General features: G+C 39.2%; 1 protein-coding gene and 1 long non-coding RNA gene across 3 annotated transcripts in view; one reads left to right on the top strand and one right to left on the bottom strand.

Annotated features, from left to right (window-relative positions):
- LOC133840247 (titin) overlaps positions 1 to 21,439 on the bottom strand; it is an 80,554-nt gene that overhangs the window by 7,470 nt on the left and 51,645 nt on the right. Inside the window, exons 26-29 of one of the 2 annotated variants that reach the window (XM_062271963.1) lie at positions 15,159 to 20,868; positions 14,656 to 14,874; positions 309 to 5,453; positions 11 to 52 (exon numbers count right to left, since the gene is read on the bottom strand). In XM_062271963.1, the coding sequence (XP_062127947.1) occupies positions 11 to 52; positions 309 to 5,453; positions 14,656 to 14,874; positions 15,159 to 20,868 (11,116 nt within the window). The remainder of the gene's footprint in view (positions 1 to 10; positions 53 to 308; positions 5,454 to 14,655; positions 14,875 to 15,158; positions 20,869 to 21,439) is intronic. The other variant, XM_062271965.1, reaches the window with a different exon arrangement.
- On the top strand, positions 11,847 to 15,162 carry LOC133840249 (uncharacterized). Its single transcript, XR_009894173.1, has 3 exons — positions 11,847 to 13,438; positions 13,502 to 14,758; positions 14,818 to 15,162. It is a non-coding gene; the product is annotated as an uncharacterized LOC133840249 (long non-coding RNA).

Raw genomic sequence — 21,439 nt, 5'->3', positions numbered from 1 at the left:
ATTTACTTACCTTCCACATCCATTTCTCTGGTAATGTTAAGTGAAGCGCCATCTGTTACAAAGTGAAAGGTAAATACGTTATTTATGCACAATATTCTTTAATATGCGAATTGGTATTAGAAAAACAAAAGGTTGCGTAAACAATGGATCGTTATGCGTTAGCTACTAACATTTGTGTTTTTTTTTCAAGGGAGTTTTACCTCATTTTGTAAGCTATTGCCATATAAGCAGATGTTTAAATTAAACCAAGTTGATAATTATATTTAAATATTTGACAAATTGATTTCATATCTAGAGAACCTACGTACCTTCATTAAAGAGTTGTTGAATGACTTTACGCTTCTTTTTGAATGTAAGAGAATCTTCGTCATACGTTACAGAATCGCGTTTCGGCTGTCGAATACCAATAAGGAATTGTTCTTCCTCTTCGTCTTGAACCGAGTAAGTTGGCTTAGGTTGCTTCTTTGGTTTAAGCTTGAAGTCTACCTCATCTGGAGGTAATTCTTCTACCATGTACTCCTCTGGCTCTTCAACTTCATCTATGGTATCCTCGTCGTCGCGTATTTCTTCAATGATTGGACCTTCCCCGTCATCATAGTCCTGTATGATTTTGATCTTTGCCTCGTCTGTTGCTTCAGAGTACGTCTTTTTAATAGGTTTCTTAATTTTCACCTTTCCAGACATTGATACCTCTTCTTCAGCATAGGAATCAAGAGCAATATTGAATTCTTGGTCAACGTCTTCTTTGGTTTTTGTGCTCTTAGCGCGGAAAGTAACGTTTTCAACATCTGTGAATTCTGGAATGTCAACCTTCTTGCGACGTTTAAGCTTCTTGACTGTGTACTCTTGGTCTGCTTCATCTGTAATTTGCAACTCCTTAGGCTTTCTACGCTGGCTAACAACAAATTCTTCAATATCATCGCCTTCTTCGTATTCTTCCTCTAGACGTTTTATTGACAATTCTGCTGCAGCTTCGTCGTGGGTGGTAGGTTTAACTGGACGTTTCTTCAGAACTGTTGCTGCCTCTTCCACACCTTCAGTAATGGTATGTGGTTTTTTGAATGAAAGGCTAAATTCAGTTTCTTCAAGGTCTTCAATAGTTGGTTCAATAGGTTTTTTAGGCTTTCTACGTATAATAACGGCTTCCTCAACAATTTCCTCTTCTTCAATCTCAACTGGTCTTTCTTCAATAACAGTTTGTTGGAGTTGGAGTTCATCAGCAGCCTCTTCTACAGGTTTCTGTGGCTTCTTCTTTTTCTTAAGTTGCACTGTTTCGTTAGATGTTTCCTCAGAAACCTTCTTTTCCTTTGGTAGCTTGACGTCCACCGAGAACTCTTCTTCCTGAACTTCCTTGGGAACCTTTGGCTTCAGAGTAACCTCTGCTACCACTTCGTCTTCTTCAGGTGATTCAGGCTTCTTTAATTTAAAAACGGCAGCATCAATTTCTTCTTCAGGGGATGGTTTTTCTGATTTCTTAACTTGAACCTCTTCAATTACTTCTTCCTCTACAACTATTGGCTCTGGAGTGATTTCTTCTTCGACCTTGACAGTCACTTCTTCAGCAGCTTCTTCCACAACTGGCTTCTTAGGTTTCTTTTTGATTATTTTTGCTTCTTCTTTTACTTCTTCAACCTTTGGTTTAGGTTTTAGAGTAACTTCAGCTTCAGGCTCTTCAGTCACTTGAACGGGCTTTGGTATTTTCTTCGGCAGCGATACTTGCTGCTCTTCAGGTACTTCTGGAGCTTCTGGTTGGCTTTCAGAAACCTTGAATTTGTACTCAGCTGGTTTCTCTTCTGGCTGTTCGACAATTTTTTCTTCTGGAGTTTCCTCAACTTCTTCCACAATCTCAATAACATCTGGGCCTGGTGCTACCTCCTCGACGACTGTTACTTTAAGTTCTGCGGCAGCTTCTTCTTCTTTAACTGGCTTTTTGGACTTTTTCTTGATCTTGGCTTCTTCAGTAACCTCCTCGACTTGTGGCTTGGGCTTAATTTCGAATACAGCTTCAGGTTCTTCGACAATAAGTTGCTCAGGCACCTTTTTCTTCTTCTTAATGGTAAATTGTTCTTCTGGTAACTCCTCGACCGTTTCCTTTGGTGCCTCAGTCTCTTTAAGACTAAACTTAAAGTCTGCGGGTATATCTTCCGGAATAGGTTGAATCTTTTCTTCTTCAATAATGTCGATTTCTTCTATTTCTTGAATTAGTTCCTGGGGCTCAGAAATTTCATCAATAACGGTTATCTTGAGCTCAGCAGCCTCCTCATCAGTTGGAACTTCAGGTACGATGGTGACGCTTTGTACTGCTTCAACCTCATCTACCGGCTTTGGACCTGTAAAGCTCACTTGAGTCTCCGGCTCTTCTGAAACTTGTGGCTTGGGTTTCTTCTTACGAATAACTTTAACGTCCTCCTCCACAACTTCTTCTATAATTTCACGTGGAGTTTCTTCAATTACTTTCACCTTTAGTTCTTCAGGTGCAGGTTGAGGCTCTTCAACGACTGGTTCAACAACCAATTCTTCTTCCACAGGTGCCACTGGCTTTTCTGGAACTGTTTCCTTCACTCCAATTTCATACGATTTATATTCCACAGGAGCTTCCTCTTTTTCTTTGATTGCAACTTCTTCGATTTCTTCGATTACTGGAACTTCTTGTGGGACTTCTTCCGAAATCTGTATCTTTAATTCCTCTGCCTCAACATCCTTAACCTTCTTTTTGGGCTTCTTCGTCTTTATTTGGGCGTCTTCGGTAACCGTTTCAATTGGCTTGCTTTCTTTAAGAACAAACTCAGCTTCCGGCTCCTCAGTAGCTTCTGGAGTAGGCTTTGCCTTCTTTACAGTAAATTGTGCAAGTGTAGGCTCATCTGGTTGTGCTTCTTGTGTTTCAGATACACGAATTGTATATTCATCCGGCTTTTCTTCAGCAATCACTGTTTCTTTCTCAACAATTTCAATTTGTGGAGCTTCATCTACTACTTCCTCCGGTGCAGATACTTCGACAACCTTAATATCGTGACTAACGGCCTCCTCAGTTTTCTTTGGTTTCTTAGTCTTCTTCGGTTTGATTTCGGCTTCAACTTCGGTAATCTCTTCACGTTTTGGTTCCGTTATGACAAACTCTGCCTCAAATGTTTTATCTTCTTTTGGCCTTGGGGCAAAAACTACCTCTTCAGGAACTTCCTCTTCTGGCTGCTTTGTCGTTTCGAGAACATTTTCAACTTGAGATTCTTTAATGCTGATCTGGTAAGAGCCTGGCTTTTCAATCGGTTTGGGTGCCTTTTCTTTCACCTTTTCAACCGGCTTTTCTTCGATAACTTCTTCAGGTTTCTTTTGAGGAGCTTGCGTTTCAGTAATTTGGAACTCGAAAGATTTCGGAGTATCAGTTTGACTAATTTGCTCATCTTGAACAATAACCTCTTCTTCTTCGGCCGGTTGGACTTCCACTTCTTTCACCACGTGTTGTTCCACTTCTCTTACCTCCTCCACAGGCTTCTTCTTAGGTTTCTTCTTAACTGTTATTTCCTGTTCTTGTGGTTGTGGTTCGGTTAACTTCAATTCCACTTCGTACTGCTCAGGTTCCTGTTCAGGTTGTTTTATTGGTATCACAACCTCAGCAGTGATTTCTTCTGGTTCTGGTTGTGTTTCCTCTGGCTCCTTTAGAGTGACTTCAAATTCTTCTGGTTGTTGAGGCTTTGGCTTCTTCTTTCTTGTTACAACCTTTTCTTCAACAACTTCCTCAGTAGTGACTTGCCTTTCATCAAAGTCCAAAACCCTGACTTGATGTTCCTTTGGAGCTTCCTCGGGTTCCAAAACAGTTGTAGTAATTTTGTACTCAACGGGTATGTCTTCAGGTACATCGACAGTCTGTGTTTCCTCGACGATTTCAACTTCTGCAGCAGGAGCCTCCTTTGGTTTCTTTTGTTTTACCTTTACTTCCTTAGGCTTTTCTTCTTCAACTGGCTTTTCTTTAATTATTTCCTCGTCCTTAACTGAAATCTCAAATTCTGTTGGTTGTTCCACTGTAGTTTCTTCTTCTTTTTGTGCAACTGGTTTAGATTTCGTTTTCTTAGGCTTTTTCACTTCCTCAACGGGCTTAGACTCTTCAACTGTAGGCTGAGGTTCCTCGTCCTTGGACTTAACAACGACATCTTCAACTACTGTGTCCTCAACAGGTTTTTGAACAGGCTTTAATTTAATTTGAGTGTCAGTCTCTTCAGGAGCTTTACTCTCAGGTTTACGGAACTTAACTTGTTGTTCAGGTACCTCTTCTTCTTCCTTAGGCTTACCAGGAACAATTTCTGTTATGATAGTGTCCTGTTCCGGTTTGGATTTCTCCTTTGGCTTGTATTTGGTCTTACTGGGTTTCTTCGTCTTTTCGGGCTTTTCGGGTTGCTCGATTTGTTCAAGCTCCTCTGGTACATATTCAGGATGCTCAAAATCAATTGGCTCAAACGGTTCGACTTGAATGTCCTGTTCCTTGGGCTGCTTTGGAAGTTCTTCAATAACTACTACATCCTTTTCCTTAGGTTTCTTTTCAACCACTTCTTCACTTTCTACAGGTTTCTGTGGTATCTTTTTGAGAGTAACATTTTCTTGAGACTCTTCCTCCTTAGGCTTCTTCTTGCCCTTGCCAATCTTAAGTTTGACATCTTCAGGACTTTCTTCTGTCTTTTGAGCCTTTTCTGGTTTCTGGTATGGCTTCTGTTCTTCGGGTTCTTCTTCGCTACTAACGTATTTCTCATACTTTTCGAGCTCCACCTTCTCTAAGTCATCCTTTATTTTCTTGATTTTCTTTGTCTTGTGGGGCTTAAACTTCAATACCTCCTCGGCTTCTTCAATATTGCGAGAGAGCTCACCATTGTCTTTTACTGCACCTATGTCAGTCAGTTTTGGTATTTGAGGTACTGGCGGATATTCGACCATTGTCATGCGCGTCTTTAGCCTGAATTTGGGAAGTTGTACTGCCTGTTCTTCAGAAGGCTTTTCCTTCCGTTTGCCAGGCTTCAACTTAACAGTCTTTGGAACCTCTGCAGCTTCAACAATTGTCACCTTTGTTGGCTTGTGTTCGGTTCGCTCAATTTTCATTGGTTCAAGGTTTGCAAACTCTGGTTTTAGTTTCTTAGGAAGATCAAACTCCATTTTCTCGTATTTTTCCAATTCGGTTTTTTCAATCTCTTGCTCAAGCAGCTTTTGAATAATATCATCGTGTTCATTGGTCTTCTTTTTGACAATCTTCTTCTTCTTTGTTTTTGGCTTCGTAACATCTTCAACAGTACCATCTGTTGGTTGTTCATCCTCTTCTTCGACTTCTTCAACGATGGGCTGTGATTCTTCGATTTCGGCAACTTCATCAATGACTCTCACTTCCAAAATCCTGTCGGGCTGTTCTTCTTTTTCAACTGGTTCTTCTACGATTACGCTTATGTGATAATCCTTATGAACCTCGGGTGCTTCACCTAATATAAAAATTTATTTATAGTTAGTAATTTAATTCTTAGGCCCCTAGATGAATCCGTGCATTGCTTTCGCAGAAGAAGGCAAGCATATCGTAGAGCTTGATAAATATTTAACACTATATACAGCGTTTGTTTCGATTAACTTGAGCACTTGCCCAAAATAAAAAAAAATCCTATATATTAAAAAAAATGTTACATATAAGTACAAAGAAACTGTTAGTCATATTACAGAATATGTTGATTAATTGAAATATGGAATATAATTTAAAAATAAGTGGATAGATTATTGAAGTACATAAACATGCATTGGGTTAGGTTTGGGTGGTTATTGTGTTTATAAAGGTATAGAGTATAACCGGCTGAAATATAATAATAGAATTTATTCTCAAATTAGGGAGCACAAATTCAGTGTAAAAGAAGAGAGAGAAAGAGTGTAAGAAATAATAAGGGAAAGTGAAACAGACAAAACGAGGAAGGTATAGGCGCAAAAAATTGGAGTTCAACGTAGATTTAAAAGGACGTTAACAAAGGCAAAAGACACAGACAAAGGAGCAAATGCTGCATGTGCGGTGGGAATTTTAAGGCTCCAAAACTCTCATCTAATAACTTACTTGTTTCAACGCTTTGAACTGTGTCTGGCTTAGCTTTCTTATGCTTAATTGTTTTCTGAATTGTATCTTTAGTGTCTTCTTGAGTAGATTTCTCATCTTGTGCGCTTGGTGTAATTTGTGCTGTGGCTGTGTCCTCGGGGTGTGCAATATGTTTTGGTGTGTCTTCCGTAACGTCTTCAGTTCCTACAATAGTCTCTGTCGGTTCGTCTGGTTTTTTGTTCTATCTTCTCAACTGACTGTGGCTTAATTGTTTTGGTCTTTTTAGGTTTGATTGATTCAAGATCTGCTAATGGTTGTTCTGGCTTAGTAGGTGTAACCTCTTCTGGAATACTTTCGCTTGGGATTTCTTTTGGTTGCTTTGGTTTTTCTGGCATTTCCACCTTTTCGTACTTTTCCATTGAGATCTTTGGTATTTCTTCCTCAATTAATTTCTTGACATAATCGTCCAAATCATCCTTTTTAATTTTCTTGACCGTTTTCTTTGGCTTTGCTTTTGGTGCTTTAACGTCCTCATTCTCTGGTTGACTTTCAGTTATATCTACTGGAGCAACTTCTGGTTCCTCATCAACAATAACCGTAACAGATTCCTTATCTTCACTTTCAATTGTGGTGATTTTGTAAGTTGTGTCTTCTTGTGGTCCCTTCTTTTTCAAGACACGCTTAGTGGTTTTCTCTTGAACGGGAATACCCTCTTCAGTAATTACTTCCTTGATTTCCACTTCTTTTGGTTTTATTTCTACCACTTCCACAGGAACCACAGGTTTTTCAGGAGCTTCTTCCTCTATGACCTTAATATCAGCATATGGCTGTGGCAGCGATTCTTCTGTTTTAGTTAATTCCTTTGGTTTCGATTTTTTGTCTTTCTTTGGTTTTTCAGTTTGAGAAGTATCTGTTACACTAACTTCCAAAGGTTCTGTGGGCTTTTCCTTAGGTAACGGCTCAAAATCAATTTTCTCATATTTCTCAAGTTCAGTTTTTGGAGTTTCCATGTCTATTAGTTTTTGAATATAATCGTGAATGTCATCTTTCTTGATTTTCTTTGTTTTCTTTTTCGGCTCTTTTGGCTTTTCATCATTTTGTGGTTGCTCGGGCTGGTATTCTACAATTGTAATCACTGCATCAGGTTGGTCATCAGTTACTACTTCAATAATTTCAATAACTTCGTCCGTTTCACCCTTTGGACGTTTTATCTTTCGTTTAGTTGTAACCACTTTATGAATATCACCAGCATCATCTGTAGTTTCTTCTGATTTTGTTTCACTTTCGATAACTTCAACGTTTAATGGATATTGGTTTTCGGGTTCAGCGATACTTTCCTTGACATATATTTCGTATTTTGATTGTTCTGGTTGATCTTCAATTTGCTTTACCTTGCTTGGAGTCTTTTCTGTTTTCTTCTCATGTTTTGGTTGTTCTTCAGTGAAAGTCACGCTGTATTCGGTATTGTCGGGCTTTTCAATATCAGTGTCTTGTTCGACAACATCCAACGACTGCTCAGGAGCATTTTTCTCAGGTTGCTCTTCAATAACCTTTACTTTTTCTTTAACTGGTTTCTTTTTCTTTTGAGAAATTTTGACGTCTTCGGGGGCAACAACTTCTTCAGGCTTTTCAGGAGATGGAATTGTCTCTTCTACTTGAACCTCTTCTTCCCTTATGGGTTCTTTCTCAGCTTCTTGTTCGACAAGTTGAACATTGTCAACAATCGGACTCGATTCCTCAGTTGTTGGTTCAATTTCCTTCCTCTTTACTTTTTTCGGCTTGGTAGTAGTTTGCTTAGGAGATGCTTCTTCGATAATATCGACAATATCCTCAGTCTCTTTTGGCAAATCTTCTTCAATAACTGCTTGAATGAAATTGTCAACATCGTCCTTTTTAATCTTTTTAATTCGTTTTTCCTTCTTTACTGGTTTTTCTTGTTCTTGATCTTCGACTTGGCTTGGACTGGAAGTCACTATTGTAATTTCAGATTCGTCTGTATCCTTGTCCCGAATAACTGTTATGTCATGAATTATTTCTTCTGGACCCTTCCTCTGCTTAATTTTTTTAGTTTTCACTTCCTTAATTTTCACTTCGCCCTGTTCGTCTGGAATTGGCTTGTTTTCCACAAATTCTTCAAGAACAGTTACCTCGAAAGAAGACTCTTCAGGCATTGGTGCTTCAAATTCTTTGACGGTTATCATAAGTTGAGGCTCGTCCACAGAACTTTGTGATGACATTGATTTTTCTGCGGGTGTCTCAGCAACTGATATTTCTGAAGTGTCTTGGGGTTGATCTTCTGTGACCTTAACTTTCTTGACAGGCTTCTTTTTCATTTTAACAGGTTCATCAAAATCGATTTTTTCATATTTCTCAAGTTCGGATTTTGGAATATCCTGTTCAATTAGTTTTTGTATATAATCATTTAAATCATCCTTTTGAACCTTTTTAGTTTTCTTTACTTTCTTTGGCTTTTCTTCTTGAGGAATTTCAACATCTTCATTTTTGGACTCTTCAGTAATTACTGTAACTTCAAATTCTGGCAAGCCATCCTTTATAGTTTCGACGATTTCGATAATTTCTTCTTTGGGACCAATTTGCTTTTTGATCTTTCGCTTTGTTACAACTTTTTGAGGAGTCTCGACCTTGTCATCCTGTTCTTCACTCAAATCTGCAACAGTTTCAATTTCTTCAATATGGAAAATTGGTTGCTCATCTGGTTGAATTTCTTCCGGCTGCGATACAATGGACTCTAGCTCTGGTGACTCAGCTCTCTTCAATTCCTCTGTAGATGATACTTTAATTAAGAAGTTTTCCTGCTCAGGCTGTTTAGATTCATCGACAGTCACCGCCTTTGGCTGTTTCTTTGATTTTTTTGGTTTCTTTTCATCGATAGGAATATCTTCTTTAATATCAATCGTAAAATCGGGGTATTGATCTGGGCTTTCAACAATTTCTTGTTCCAATTGATCTTTAACTTCTTCTTTTATATCTGGACTAACTTGCTCCAATTCCTCATGCTCACTGATTTTGTATTTTTTCGATGATTTTTTCGGTTTCTTGGGAACATCTTCCTCAATTTCCTTGACTTCATCTTCCGGAACATTATCTTGAGAAACTTGGACAAACTCGTCAATAACATTAACAATATATTGCTCGATGTCATCCATTTTCAATTTTTTCGGTTTCTTAACTGTTTTGTGGGCTATAACTGGTTGTTGTTCTTCACTTTGAGGTATATTTTCTGTTACCTCGATAACTGTAACTTCTGCCAAAGGTTGATCTTCTCTAGTAGTTTCAGTTATCTCAAAAACGAATTGCTGCGAACCCTGCCTATGCTTTACTTTACGTTTTTTCACAGTAACGTCCTTCAATGTACCGTCTTCAGTTGGCTGTTTTATAATTTCTGTTACTGCATCTACCTCGTCTAAAATTATGGGAGCTTTCTCCACCTTTTTCTTTTTAAGCGACTTTTCTTTTTTAGTCGGTTCTATGAGTGTGTCGGTAATGTCTTCAGTGTATTTTGTAGGTTCTACGATTTCGTCAAACACGTTCACTAAATATTTACTGGACTCATCTGGAAGTAAGGGCAAAGTCTCAGTTTCATCTAATTGTTGCTCTGATTCTGACTCCAGAAGTTCCGATTCTTCTTCGGAAACATCAAATTCATGTATGGTTACAGGAAGTCCATCAATTATTTCCTCTCTCTTCTTGACATGATGTTTGACCTTTTTCTTGGGTTGTTTGGGCTTAGTTTCCATTTCAGTTGGTTCATATTGTTCAAGATCAGTTTTGGTGATTTCACGTTCAATAAGCTCTTGAATGTATTTATCTAAATCGTCTTTCACTGCCTTCTTCTTCTTAATTTTTTGTACCACCTTAATTGGTTGTGGCTCTTCCTCCGTAGAGACGTCCTCCTTAGGTATTTCGATAGTGGTGAATTCGATATCTGCTTCTGGCTTATTTTCTTGATAAGTTTCGGTTATCTCGATTAAATACTCTTTTGGACCATCCTTTTTCTTGAGCTTTTTGGTTGTTTTTACTTGCTTAACTTGTTCGCCTTCTTCGTTGACTACGTCTTCAATTATAGTTTCTGGAGCTAGTTCCTCAATTCGAATAATATGATCCGTCGCTTTTTTACTAGATTTCTTGTGCTTAACTGGCTTAGCTTCAGGAGTTTCAGGAGTATCTTCCACTATATCAATAAGTTTATCTTCATCCAAAGGCCTTGCAAACTCTTCCACAATATTTATAACATAGTCTTCTACTTCTTCTGGCTTGAGCTTCTTTGGTTTTTTGATCGAAGTTTTCACCTTCTGGGGTTTCTCTACTATTTGGTCGGAGGCTTCCTCTTTTTCTGCAACCTCAATAACAGTAACTTCAGTGAGTGGCTCATCACTCTTTGTGGTCTCCGTTATTTCGAAAATATGCTCTGTTGGGCCCTGTTTTCGGATAATCTTACGCTTTTTCACTTGAACTTCTTTTATTTTGCCGTCTTCTGCAACATCTTGTGTTACTTTTACAGTCTCTGCAATATCTTCAATTTTAACTGGTTCTTGCTCGACGACATCAATCTTCGATTTCTTGTCTTTCTTTGGCTTAGTTTTAGGTTTTTGTTGTTCTTGCACCTCGACTTCAAAATCTTTTATCGTTTCTGCGGTATCCGTATCTTCAATTTCTGTTGTGAACTCCGGAATTGGTTTTTCTTCTTCAGGCTCAAACTCTTGTATTGTGAATTCATGTACTGTATGTGGAATACCATCAACGATTTCCATAGTTTTCTTGTGATGTTTCTTTGTTATCTTTGGTTTCTTTACATCTGGTACAGAATCTGTTATGGTGGTCTCAAAGTTCTCAAGTTCTACTTTAGGTAATTCTTCCTCTATTAACTTTTGAATATAACTATCTACACTTTCTGTTTTGGGTTTTTCCTTTTTCACAATTTTTATTTTGTGATCCTTAGGTGTCTCGGACTCTGGCACGGGAGTTACTTCTGTAGTCTGTATAACTAATTCCTCTTCAGGCTGATTGTCTACGTAAGTTTCTATAACTTCAATTAGATATTCTTGAGGACCAGTTTTCTTCTTTATTTTTCGCTTTGATGTTATTTTTTCGACTTCCTTTCCTTCTTCATTGATAATTTGTTCAGTTATTACCTCAGGTTCGAGCTCTTCAATACGAATTACATGTTCGGAAATAGGAGCTGGATTTAGTTCTTTAGTCTGTTTCTTTACGGGTTTCTTCTTTGTCTTAGGTATACTTTCGGTGATTTCGACCAAATAATCCTTACTTGGTAGTTCAGAGGGTGATTGAACTTCATCACTATTATAGTCCACTTGCTGGTCCTCCTGATCAACATCAAGTGACTGATCTTCCGATATTTTTACTTTTTTTTGGCTTAAGTATTTTCTTCTTCTTTTCTTTTGGCAATCTTGTTGAGATGCCAGCTTCTTCTTCAACTTGCTGCACATCGGTATCAGTAACGTCATCAATTACTGTAGTAGTGAAGCTTGTAAAATCGTCATCGGCTAAACTCTTTTCTTTAATAACTACAGAAACATCTTCAGAAAGTTTAGCAATAAGTTCTGTAGGAGCCTCTTCAACTACGCTAACGATGTATTCCTTAAGTTTATCTTTTTTTCACTTTTCTAACCGTTTTCTGTGGAGCATGAGGTTCTTTATTATTACCATCTGGACTGTCCTTCACAATTTCGGTTGTAATAATTAAGATCTTTGCATCGTCAAGCTCATCTTCTGGCCTTTCTGTTTCGACAATTTCAATTTCATACTGCTTTGATCCCTTTCTTGTTTTGACCTTACGCTTTTTGGTTATTTTCCTTTCAGTTTGATCAAGCTCTTCTACAATTTGCGGAACATCTTCAGCATATTCTTCTAAAATAACGATAGGAAGTGTTTCATGAATTTCCATTATAATGTCATCAACATTAAGAGGTTCTTCATGAACTTCCTCTTCCACGAATTCCTTTGAAACAGGCTGAGAGTCGATAGTGTTAATTGTGAATTCATCGTACGAAGGAACATCATCTTGTTCAATTATGACCTCTTGTTCTTCCTTAGTTAATGGCTTTGGTTTCTTAGACTTGGATTTTTTAATCGGTTCTTGCTGGCTAATACCAATTTCAAAAGCTTCACCTTCATCAAGTGTGTCCTGAAGCGGCTTAGTCTTAATCTTCTTGGGCTTCTTTGGCTTAGCGTCAATTTCGGTTTTTTCATATTTTTCTAGTTCTGTTACTGGAATTTCAGCATTTATCAGTTGTTGTATATAGGCATCTAGGTCGTTCTTCTTCATCTTTTTAGTTTTAATTTTTGGCTTATCGGTTGTGTCTTGACTATCAATTTTATTTTCAGATTCAGACGATCTTATTGTCACTTCATATAGTGGCTCCTCTCCGGGCATTGAAACAGTTTCAACAATCTCAACAATTTCTTCATCTTCTCCTCGTTTATGCAGAATTTTACGTTTTTTAGTTTTTTCTGCTGGTTTATCAGTAGAAATGTCTTCTGGTTGCAACTCAGTTAACTTAACCTCATAGAAATCGTGCATAGTATTTTCGTAGAAATTTTGGTCAGGTTGTTCTTTCAGTTCTACTATAAATTCATCCAATTCGAGTTTATTCATGCGCTTCACTTTCTTTTTAAGAATTTTCTTTTCCTTTGAATCAGTTTCATCAATTTCTGAAGAAGTTACAGTTATTTCATATATTTTTTCATCGGTATCATTTGGAGAAACGTCAACAATTTCTACTATGTTCTCTTCACGTTCTGTCTTAAGCTTTAATTTACGTTTCTTCTTGGGTTCTGTTATTGGATTTTCTTCAGTTTGATTGTCTTGCTCTTCCGATTTTTCTTCAGGCTCTAATTCTACCAACTCATATTTGAACGATGGTTTCAAATCTCCAATTTCCTCGTCATCCCTATCCACAAACGGTATCGAATCAAGTGTTTCGTCGGTCTCCTTAGGTTTTCTCGCCTTCTTTTTCGGTTGTTTTTCTTCGATTGGCTTCTCTGGCTTCTCTGTTATATCCTCGATTTCTTTATCCAACTTAACTGGTTTCAATTCAACAGTTTCAATGTCCTCAATATTTTGTGGAATTTTTCCTTTACCAATCTTTAGTTTGTTGGGTTCGTTAACTTCTTCGTCTTTGTTTTTCTTTGAACGTTTGTACTTTGATTTCACTTGCTCTTCGCCTATCGGTTTATCCTCGTTGTCGATGCTTTCTATGTCAAATGTTTCCAAATCAGCTTTTTCGGGCTTGGTGTGCTTGAATTTCTGAGGTCTTAGCTTTAATATTTCCTCAGCCTCTTCTAAATTTCGAGAGAGCTGCCCATTTTCTCGATTGATATCCAGCTCAATAACCGTATACGGGAAACAATATGGTGAGAATGGTATAAACCTTATCAAACTCTTAAGTTTCTTATTTTTAAACGAGGCTTCGCTAGATCGCCGTTTCTTCTCTTCCTGTGGTCGTTGCTTGGGTGTCTTCAATTTCAACATTTGCGGGAATTCCGCCACTGAACTTATTTGAATCATTTTCGGTTGTCTAACCTCAACCTTTTCAATCTTCATTGCAGTAAGCTTTATTGGTTTAATAGAAGAATCACGACGAGCCCTTTGAGGAAGTTCCATTTCTGTGCGAAGATACGGTTGTAAAACCGTTTTAGGAATCTCCTGATGGATAAGGAATTGAATATAATCATCCATTTCATCCTTCTTTGACTTAATGATTTTCTTCTTTTTAGGTTTGTCTTTTTTCGAAAGTGGCCCTGGCTGGCTTTCATCAACAGGACTTTGCTCAACCACATCTTCACCTAATTTATCTTGATCAACCTTAACCTTACGCTTCTTTTTAACTTTGTCTTTTGGCTCACTAGATCCCCCTTCGATTTCCCCAGTCTCGTCAATCTGTTCGAAATGAATTGGTTGTGTCTTTTTCTGTTTTGGTTTTTTATCTGTAGTCTGTGTAGGTATGGTGTCTTCACTTACATCATCAGGTTCAGTGATAGTGTACTCTTTGTTGTATTGGTCTGTTTGAGAGAAAATTATGTGTTTGTGTGTTAGCACTAAACTATTTTGTTAAAATTATATTTGCATTTTTTATAATGCTTTACAACACATAAACTTTGGATTTTGTATAAAGTTTAGTGTTTATATACTTGCATTTTCTGTTAATCTATATTTATATCTATATTTGTAATGTACGTATTAGGCTCATTTTTTTACAAATACATCCTGAGTACATATAACGTACACGTACTTAGGTAGAGTTTCAGAAATATTTGTTAGTACTAGTTATAGTGCCAAAATATTTAAACAGAGTGTCTTGTATTTAAGTATTTATGTTTTTGTTTTGTTTGAATTTGTTTTGTGTTAATGAATTTGAAGCTATTCGTGTATCACTTTTATTCAAAACATATAAGTCGCAATCTCAAACCAAGTACATATTTATGTAGTTGAGTTAATTTAGAAACCTATCTCGCAAATACATATTTTTTAAAGGACTTGATGTAATCCATCTCTAATATGTGTAATTAAACCACAGTATGCATGTATTTATATTTCAATGTGCAAAAAAAAAGTATTTTAAGAAATTCACCTGTAGGCTCGCTGACTTCAGTAATTTCAACGTTTGATTGTGTAATGTCATCCACATTGGGTTCTGTGTCACTGAGTACTTCCTCAACAACGATGCCTTCCTCGTGAGAAACTCTTTTATTTTCTGTTTGAATTGTTGTTTCGCCATCTTCATTTTGTACAGATTTAAATGTTGTAATGTAAACTGGATGTTCCGTTTCAGTGTGTTCTGGTTTCTCCGCTGTGTTCATGTTTGTTGTGTAATTTTCATTGTTGTAAAATGATTGGAAAAATTTGTTAATAACATTACAAAAAAAAATAATTGTTATTAAGCTCTTTTTTTAAGCTCTATAAAAAATAGATGTAAAAACTAAAAACAATATAGAGCGTCAAAAATACAAATTATAATGAAATAACCCTATTAAGAGTACAATATAATATTAAATGGGTATAGCGTATACTTCATTTTTTTTAGTTTTCGTGTAAGATGTGGTGTATGCATGGTGTAGTGAATTGTGTTCTTACCCCTCTGTTTGTGTGGCTTTTGTTTTTTGTGTTTGGGAAGTTGTTCATCATCAAGCTTGCTAATGTCTATAATGTCAGCAATGTTCTCATCACTTACAACCCGTACCAACGAATATGGCTCTTTGCCTTCTTCCTCGATAGTTTGAATTTGATAATATTCTTCTTCTTCAGGACCCTGTTTTTTGAATGTTCGCGTTTTGGTAGTCTTCTTTTTCGGCTTTTTGTTTTCAGAAACTTCTTCAATTACAGTTTCTTCCGGTAACTCTTCAATTGGAATTGGCAATACTGAAGATTCCTCGACGGGAAGAATTTCAACTTGCACAGTAGTTATTGGTTCCATATTTTCTTCTTCAATTATGTTAACTGTAGTGACCTCATCAAGATTGTCATCAATATTCTTTTTGAAGGATCGTGTTTTAACCGTCTTTTTCTTCTTCGTTCCATCAGGATTAACCAACTCTATTTCAGAAACTTGTTCCGGTAACTCAAATGACTTATTATCAGTTTGAGAAGGTTCAGTAATGGGGAGTTCCTTGATAGTTATGCTGTAAATTGGCTCTCCTGATTCTTGTTCAGTAATGCCAATTTCAGTCACTTCTTCATTAAACTCATCTTTCGGTTTCTTTATGATCCGTTTTTTGGTTTTTATTATTTTTTCTTGGCCGTCTTCATCTATAGTTTGCGACTCAATAATTTCATCTGGAAGGACAACAATCTCTGTGATCTTTTCTTCGGGAAGATCAGGGAACGGGGCTTCGAAGTTCTCAACTGTCACTGTTGTCAATGGTGGTTTTTCGTATTCTTCAACAGTCTGAACTTTGGTGACTTCCATATTGGGACCTTGAACTTTTTTAATGATTTTTGTCTTAATAACTGTTTTGGTAGGAGTGCCATCTGGCTTTTCAGAAATAATTATAGATTTTCTTTCAGGTAGCTCCACCACGGAAATATCATCTTCAGGTTTATGAACAACAACTCGCTTTTTAAGTTTCAGCTTTTCACCAAATGGACTCTTTACATCTGATTCCTCCACAGTTATAGTGGTCTTCGGATTTTTATCGTCCTCTTCAATGGTTTCGATTTTTGTTACTTCCTCGGTATCACCCTTAACCTTCTTAATCACACGTGTACGGATCTTCTTTTTCTTTGGAGTGCCATCCTCACTGATTGTTTCCACCACACGAATCTCTTCTGGAAGCTCCTTGATTTCTTCAGGTTGTTCTTCCTCCACGGGAAGCTCTTCAACCGTGACAGTGGTTTCGGGTTGTTTGTCATCCTCTTCAACGGTTTCAATCTTGGTGACTTCTTGTTTGTCACCCTTAACCTTCTTGATAACACGTGTGCGGATTTTCTTCTTCTTTGGAGTGCCGTCTTCAGAAATAGTTTCAATCACGTGAACTTCTTCTGGAAGCTCCTTGATTTCTTCAGGTTGTTCTTCCTCCACTGGAATCTCTTCAACTGTGACTGTGGTTTCGGGTTGTTTGTCATCCTCTTCGACGGTTTCGATCTTGGTGACTTCTTGTTTGTCACCCTTAACCTTCTTGATAACACGTGTACGGATCTTCTTCTTCTTTGGAGTGCCGTCTTCAGAAATAGTTTCCACCACGTGAACTTCTTCTGGAAGCTCCTTGATTTCTTCAGGTTGTTCTTCCTCCACTGGAATCTCTTCAACTGTGACAGTGGTTTCGGGTTGTTTGTCATCCTCTTCGACGGTTTCGATCTTGGTGACTTCTTGTTTGTCACCCTTAACCTTCTTGATAACACGTGTACGGATCTTCTTCTTCTTTGGAGTGCCGTCTTCAGAAATAGTTTCCACCACGTGAACTTCTTCTGGAAGCTCCTTGATTTCTTCAGGTTGTTCTTCCTCCACTGGAATCTCTTCAACTGTGACAGTGGTTTCGGGTTGTTTGTCATCCTCTTCGACGGTTTCGATCTTGGTGACTTCTTGTTTGTCACCCTTAACCTTCTTGATTACACGTGTGCGGATTTTCTTCTTCTTTGGAGTGCCATCCTCACTGAGTGTTTCCACCACACGAACCTCTTCTGGAAGCTCCTTGATTTCTTCAGGTTGTTCTTCCTCCACTGGAATCTCTTCAACTGTGACTGTGGTTTCGGGTTGTTTGTCATCCTCTTCGACGGTTTCGATCTTGGTGACTTCTTGTTTGTCACCCTTAACCTTCTTGATAACACGTGTACGGATCTTCTTCTTCTTTGGAGTGCCGTCTTCAGAAATAGTTTCCACCACGTGAACTTCTTCTGGAAGCTCCTTGATTTCTTCAGGTTGCTCTTCCTCCACTGGAATCTCTTCAACTGTGACAGTGGTTTCGGGTTGTTTGTCATCCTCTTCGACGGTTTCGATCTTGGTGACTTCTTGTTTGTCACCCTTAACCTTCTTGATAACACGTGTACGGATCTTCTTCTTCTTTGGAGTGCCGTCTTCAGAAATAGTTTCCACAACGTGTACTTCTTCGGGAAGCTCCTTGATTTCTTCTGGTTGTTCCTCCTCTACAGGAATCTCTTCAACTGTGACAGTGGTTTCGGGTTGTTTGTCATCCTCTTCGACGGTTTCGATCTTGGTGACTTCTTGTTTGTCACCCTTAACCTTCTTGATTACACGTGTGCGGATTTTCTTCTTCTTTGGAGTGCCATCCTCACTGAGTGTTTCCACCACACGAACCTCTTCTGGAAGCTCCTTGATTTCTTCAGGTTGTTCTTCCTCCACTGGAATCTCCTCAACTGTGACTGTGGTTTCGGGTTGTTTGTCATCCTCTTCGACGGTTTCGATCTTGGTGACTTCTTGTTTGTCACCCTTAACCTTCTTGATAACACGTGTACGGATCTTCTTCTTCTTTGGAGTGCCGTCTTCAGAAATAGTTTCCACAACGTGTACTTCTTCTGGAAGCTCCTTGATTTCTTCAGGTTGTTCTTCGTCCACTGGAATCTCTTCAACTGTGACAGTGGTTTCGGGTTGTTTCTCATCCTCTTCGACGGTTTCGATTTTGGTGACTTCTTGTTTGTCACCCTTAACCTTCTTGATAACACGTGTGCGGATCTTCTTCTTCGTAGGCTTACCATCCTCAGTGATTGTTTCCACTACACGAACCTCTTCTGGAAGCTCCTTGATTTCTTCAGGTTGTTCTTCCTCCACAGGAAACTCTTCAACTGTGACTGTGGTTTCGGGTTGTTTGTCATCCTCTTCGACGGTTTCGATCTTGGTGACTTCTTGCTTGTCACCCTTTACCTTCTTGATAACACGTGTGCGGATCTTCTTCTTCTTCGGTTTGCCGTCCTCAGTGATTATTTCCACAACACGAACCTCTTCTGGAAGCTCCTTGATTTCTTCAGGTTGTTCTTCCTCCACTGGAATCTCTTCAACTGTGACAGTGGTTTCGGGTTGCTTGTCATCCTCTTCGACGGTTTCGATCTTGGTGACTTCTTGTTTGTCACCCTTAACCTTCTTAATTACCCGTGTGCGGATCTTCTTCTTCTTTGGAGTGCCATCTTCAGTGATTGTTTCCACAACACGAACCTCTTCTGGAAGCTCCTTGATTTCTTCAGGTTGTTCTTCCTCCACAGGAACTTCTTCCACTGTGACGGTGGTTTCAGGTTGCTTGTCATCCTCTTCGACGGTTTCGATCTTGGTGACTTCTTGTTTGTCACCCTTAACCTTCTTGATTACACGTGTGCGGATCTTCTTCTTCTTTGGAGTGCCATCTTCAGTGATTGTTTCCACAACACGAACCTCTTCTGGAAGCTCCTTGATTTCTTCAGGCTGTTCTTCCTCCACAGGAACTTCTTCCACCGTGACGGTGGTTTCGGGCTGTTTGTCATCCTCTTCGACGGTTTCGATCTTGGTGACTTCTTGTTTGTCACCCTTAACTTTCTTGATAACACGTGTACGGATCTTCTTCTTCTTTGGAGTGCCATCTTCAGTGATTGTTTCCACAACACGAACCTCTTCTGGAAGCTCCTTGATTTCTTCAGGTTGTTCTTCCTCCACAGGAACTTCTTCCACTGTGACGGTGGTTTCAGGTTGCTTGTCATCCTCTTCAACGGTCTCGATCTTGGTGATTTCTTGTTTGTCACCCTTAACCTTCTTGATAACACGCGTGCGTATCTTCTTCTTCTTCGGTTTGCCGTCCTCAGTGATGGTTTCCACAACGCGAACCTCTTCTGGAAGCTCCTTGATTTCTTCAGGTTGTTCTTCCTCCACAGGAACTTCTTCCACTGTGACGGTGGTTTCAGGTTGCTTGTCATCCTCTTCAACGGTCTCGATTTTGGTGACTTCTTGCTTGTCACCCTTTACCTTCTTGATTACACGTGTGCGGATCTTCTTCTTCTTCGGTTTGCCGTCCTCAGTGATTATTTCCACAACACGAACCTCTTCTGGAAGCTCCTTGATTTCTTCAGGTTGTTCTTCCTCCACTGGAATCTCTTCAACTGTGACAGTGGTTTCGGGTTGTTTCTCATCCTCTTCGACGGTTTCGATTTTGGTGACTTCTTGTTTGTCACCCTTAACCTTCTTGATAACACGTGTGCGGATCTTCTTCTTCGTAGGCTTACCATCCTCAGTGATTGTTTCCACTACACGAACCTCTTCTGGAAGCTCCTTGATTTCTTCAGGTTGTTCTTCCTCCACAGGAAACTCTTCAACTGTGACTGTGGTTTCGGGTTGTTTGTCATCCTCTTCGACGGTTTCGATCTTGGTGACTTCTTGCTTGTCACCCTTTACCTTCTTGATAACACGTGTGCGGATCTTCTTCTTTTTCGGTTTGCCGTCCTCAGTGATTATTTCCACAACACGAACCTCTTCTGGAAGCTCCTTGATTTCTTCAGGTTGTTCTTCCTCCACTGGAATCTCTTCAACTGTGACAGTGGTTTCGGGTTGCTTGTCATCCTCTTCGACGGTTTCGATCTTGGTGACTTCTTGTTTGTCACCCTTAACCTTCTTAATTACCCGTGTGCGGATCTTCTTCTTCTTTGGAGTGCCATCTTCAGTGATTGTTTCCACAACACGAACCTCTTCTGGAAGCTCCTTGATTTCTTCAGGTTGTTCTTCCTCCACAGGAATTTCTTCCACTGTGACGGTGGTTTCAGGTTGCTTGTCATCCTCTTCGACGGTTTCGATCTTGGTGACTTCTTGTTTGTCACCCTTAACCTTCTTGATTACACGTGTGCGGATCTTCTTCTTCTTTGGAGTGCCATCTTCAGTGATTGTTTCCACAACACGAACCTCTTCTGGAAGCTCCTTGATTTCTTCAGGCTGTTCTTCCTCCACAGGAACTTCTTCCACCGTGACGGTGGTTTCGGGCTGTTTGTCATCCTCTTCGACGGTTTCGATCTTGGTGACTTCTTGTTTGTCACCCTTAACTTTCTTGATAACACGTGTACGGATCTTCTTCTTCTTTGGAGTGCCATCTTCAGTGATTGTCTCCACAACACGAACCTCTTCTGGAAGCTCCTTGATTTCTTCAGGTTGTTCTTCCTCCACAGGAACTTCTTCCACTGTGACGGTGGTTTCAGGTTGCTTGTCATCCTCTTCAACGGTCTCGATCTTGGTGATTTCTTGTTTGTCACCCTTAACCTTCTTGATTACACGTGTGCGGATCTTCTTCTTCTTCGGTTTGCCGTCCTCAGTGATTATTTCCACAACACGAACCTCTTCTGGAAGCTCCTTGATTTCTTCAGGTTGTTCTTCCTCCACTGGAATCTCTTCAACTGTGACAGTGGTTTCGGGTTGTTTCTCATCCTCTTCGACGGTTTCGATTTTGGTGACTTCTTGTTTGTCACCCTTAACCTTCTTGATAACACGTGTGCGGATCTTCTTCTTCGTAGGCTTACCATCCTCAGTGATTGTTTCCACTACACGAACCTCTTCTGGAAGCTCCTTGATTTCTTCAGGTTGTTCTTCCTCCACAGGAAACTCTTCAACTGTGACTGTGGTTTCGGGTTGTTTGTCATCCTCTTCGACGGTTTCGATCTTGGTGACTTCTTGCTTGTCACCCTTTACCTTCTTGATAACACGTGTGCGGATCTTCTTCTTCTTCGGTTTGCCGTCCTCAGTGATTATTTCCACAACACGAACCTCTTCTGGAAGCTCCTTGATTTCTTCAGGTTGTTCTTCCTCCACTGGAATCTCTTCCACTGTGACGGTGGTTTCAGGTTGCTTGTCATCCTCTTCGACGGTCTCGATTTTGGTGACTTCTTGTTTGTCACCCTTAACCTTCTTGATAACACGTGTTCGGATCTTCTTCTTCTTTGGAGTGCCGTCTTCAGAAATA

This window comes from Drosophila sulfurigaster, chromosome 3 (assembly GCF_023558435.1).
Source record: "Drosophila sulfurigaster albostrigata strain 15112-1811.04 chromosome 3, ASM2355843v2, whole genome shotgun sequence".
Classification (NCBI taxonomy): domain Eukaryota; kingdom Metazoa; phylum Arthropoda; class Insecta; order Diptera; family Drosophilidae; genus Drosophila; species Drosophila sulfurigaster.
This window is presented reverse-complemented; position numbering and strand designations above follow the sequence as displayed.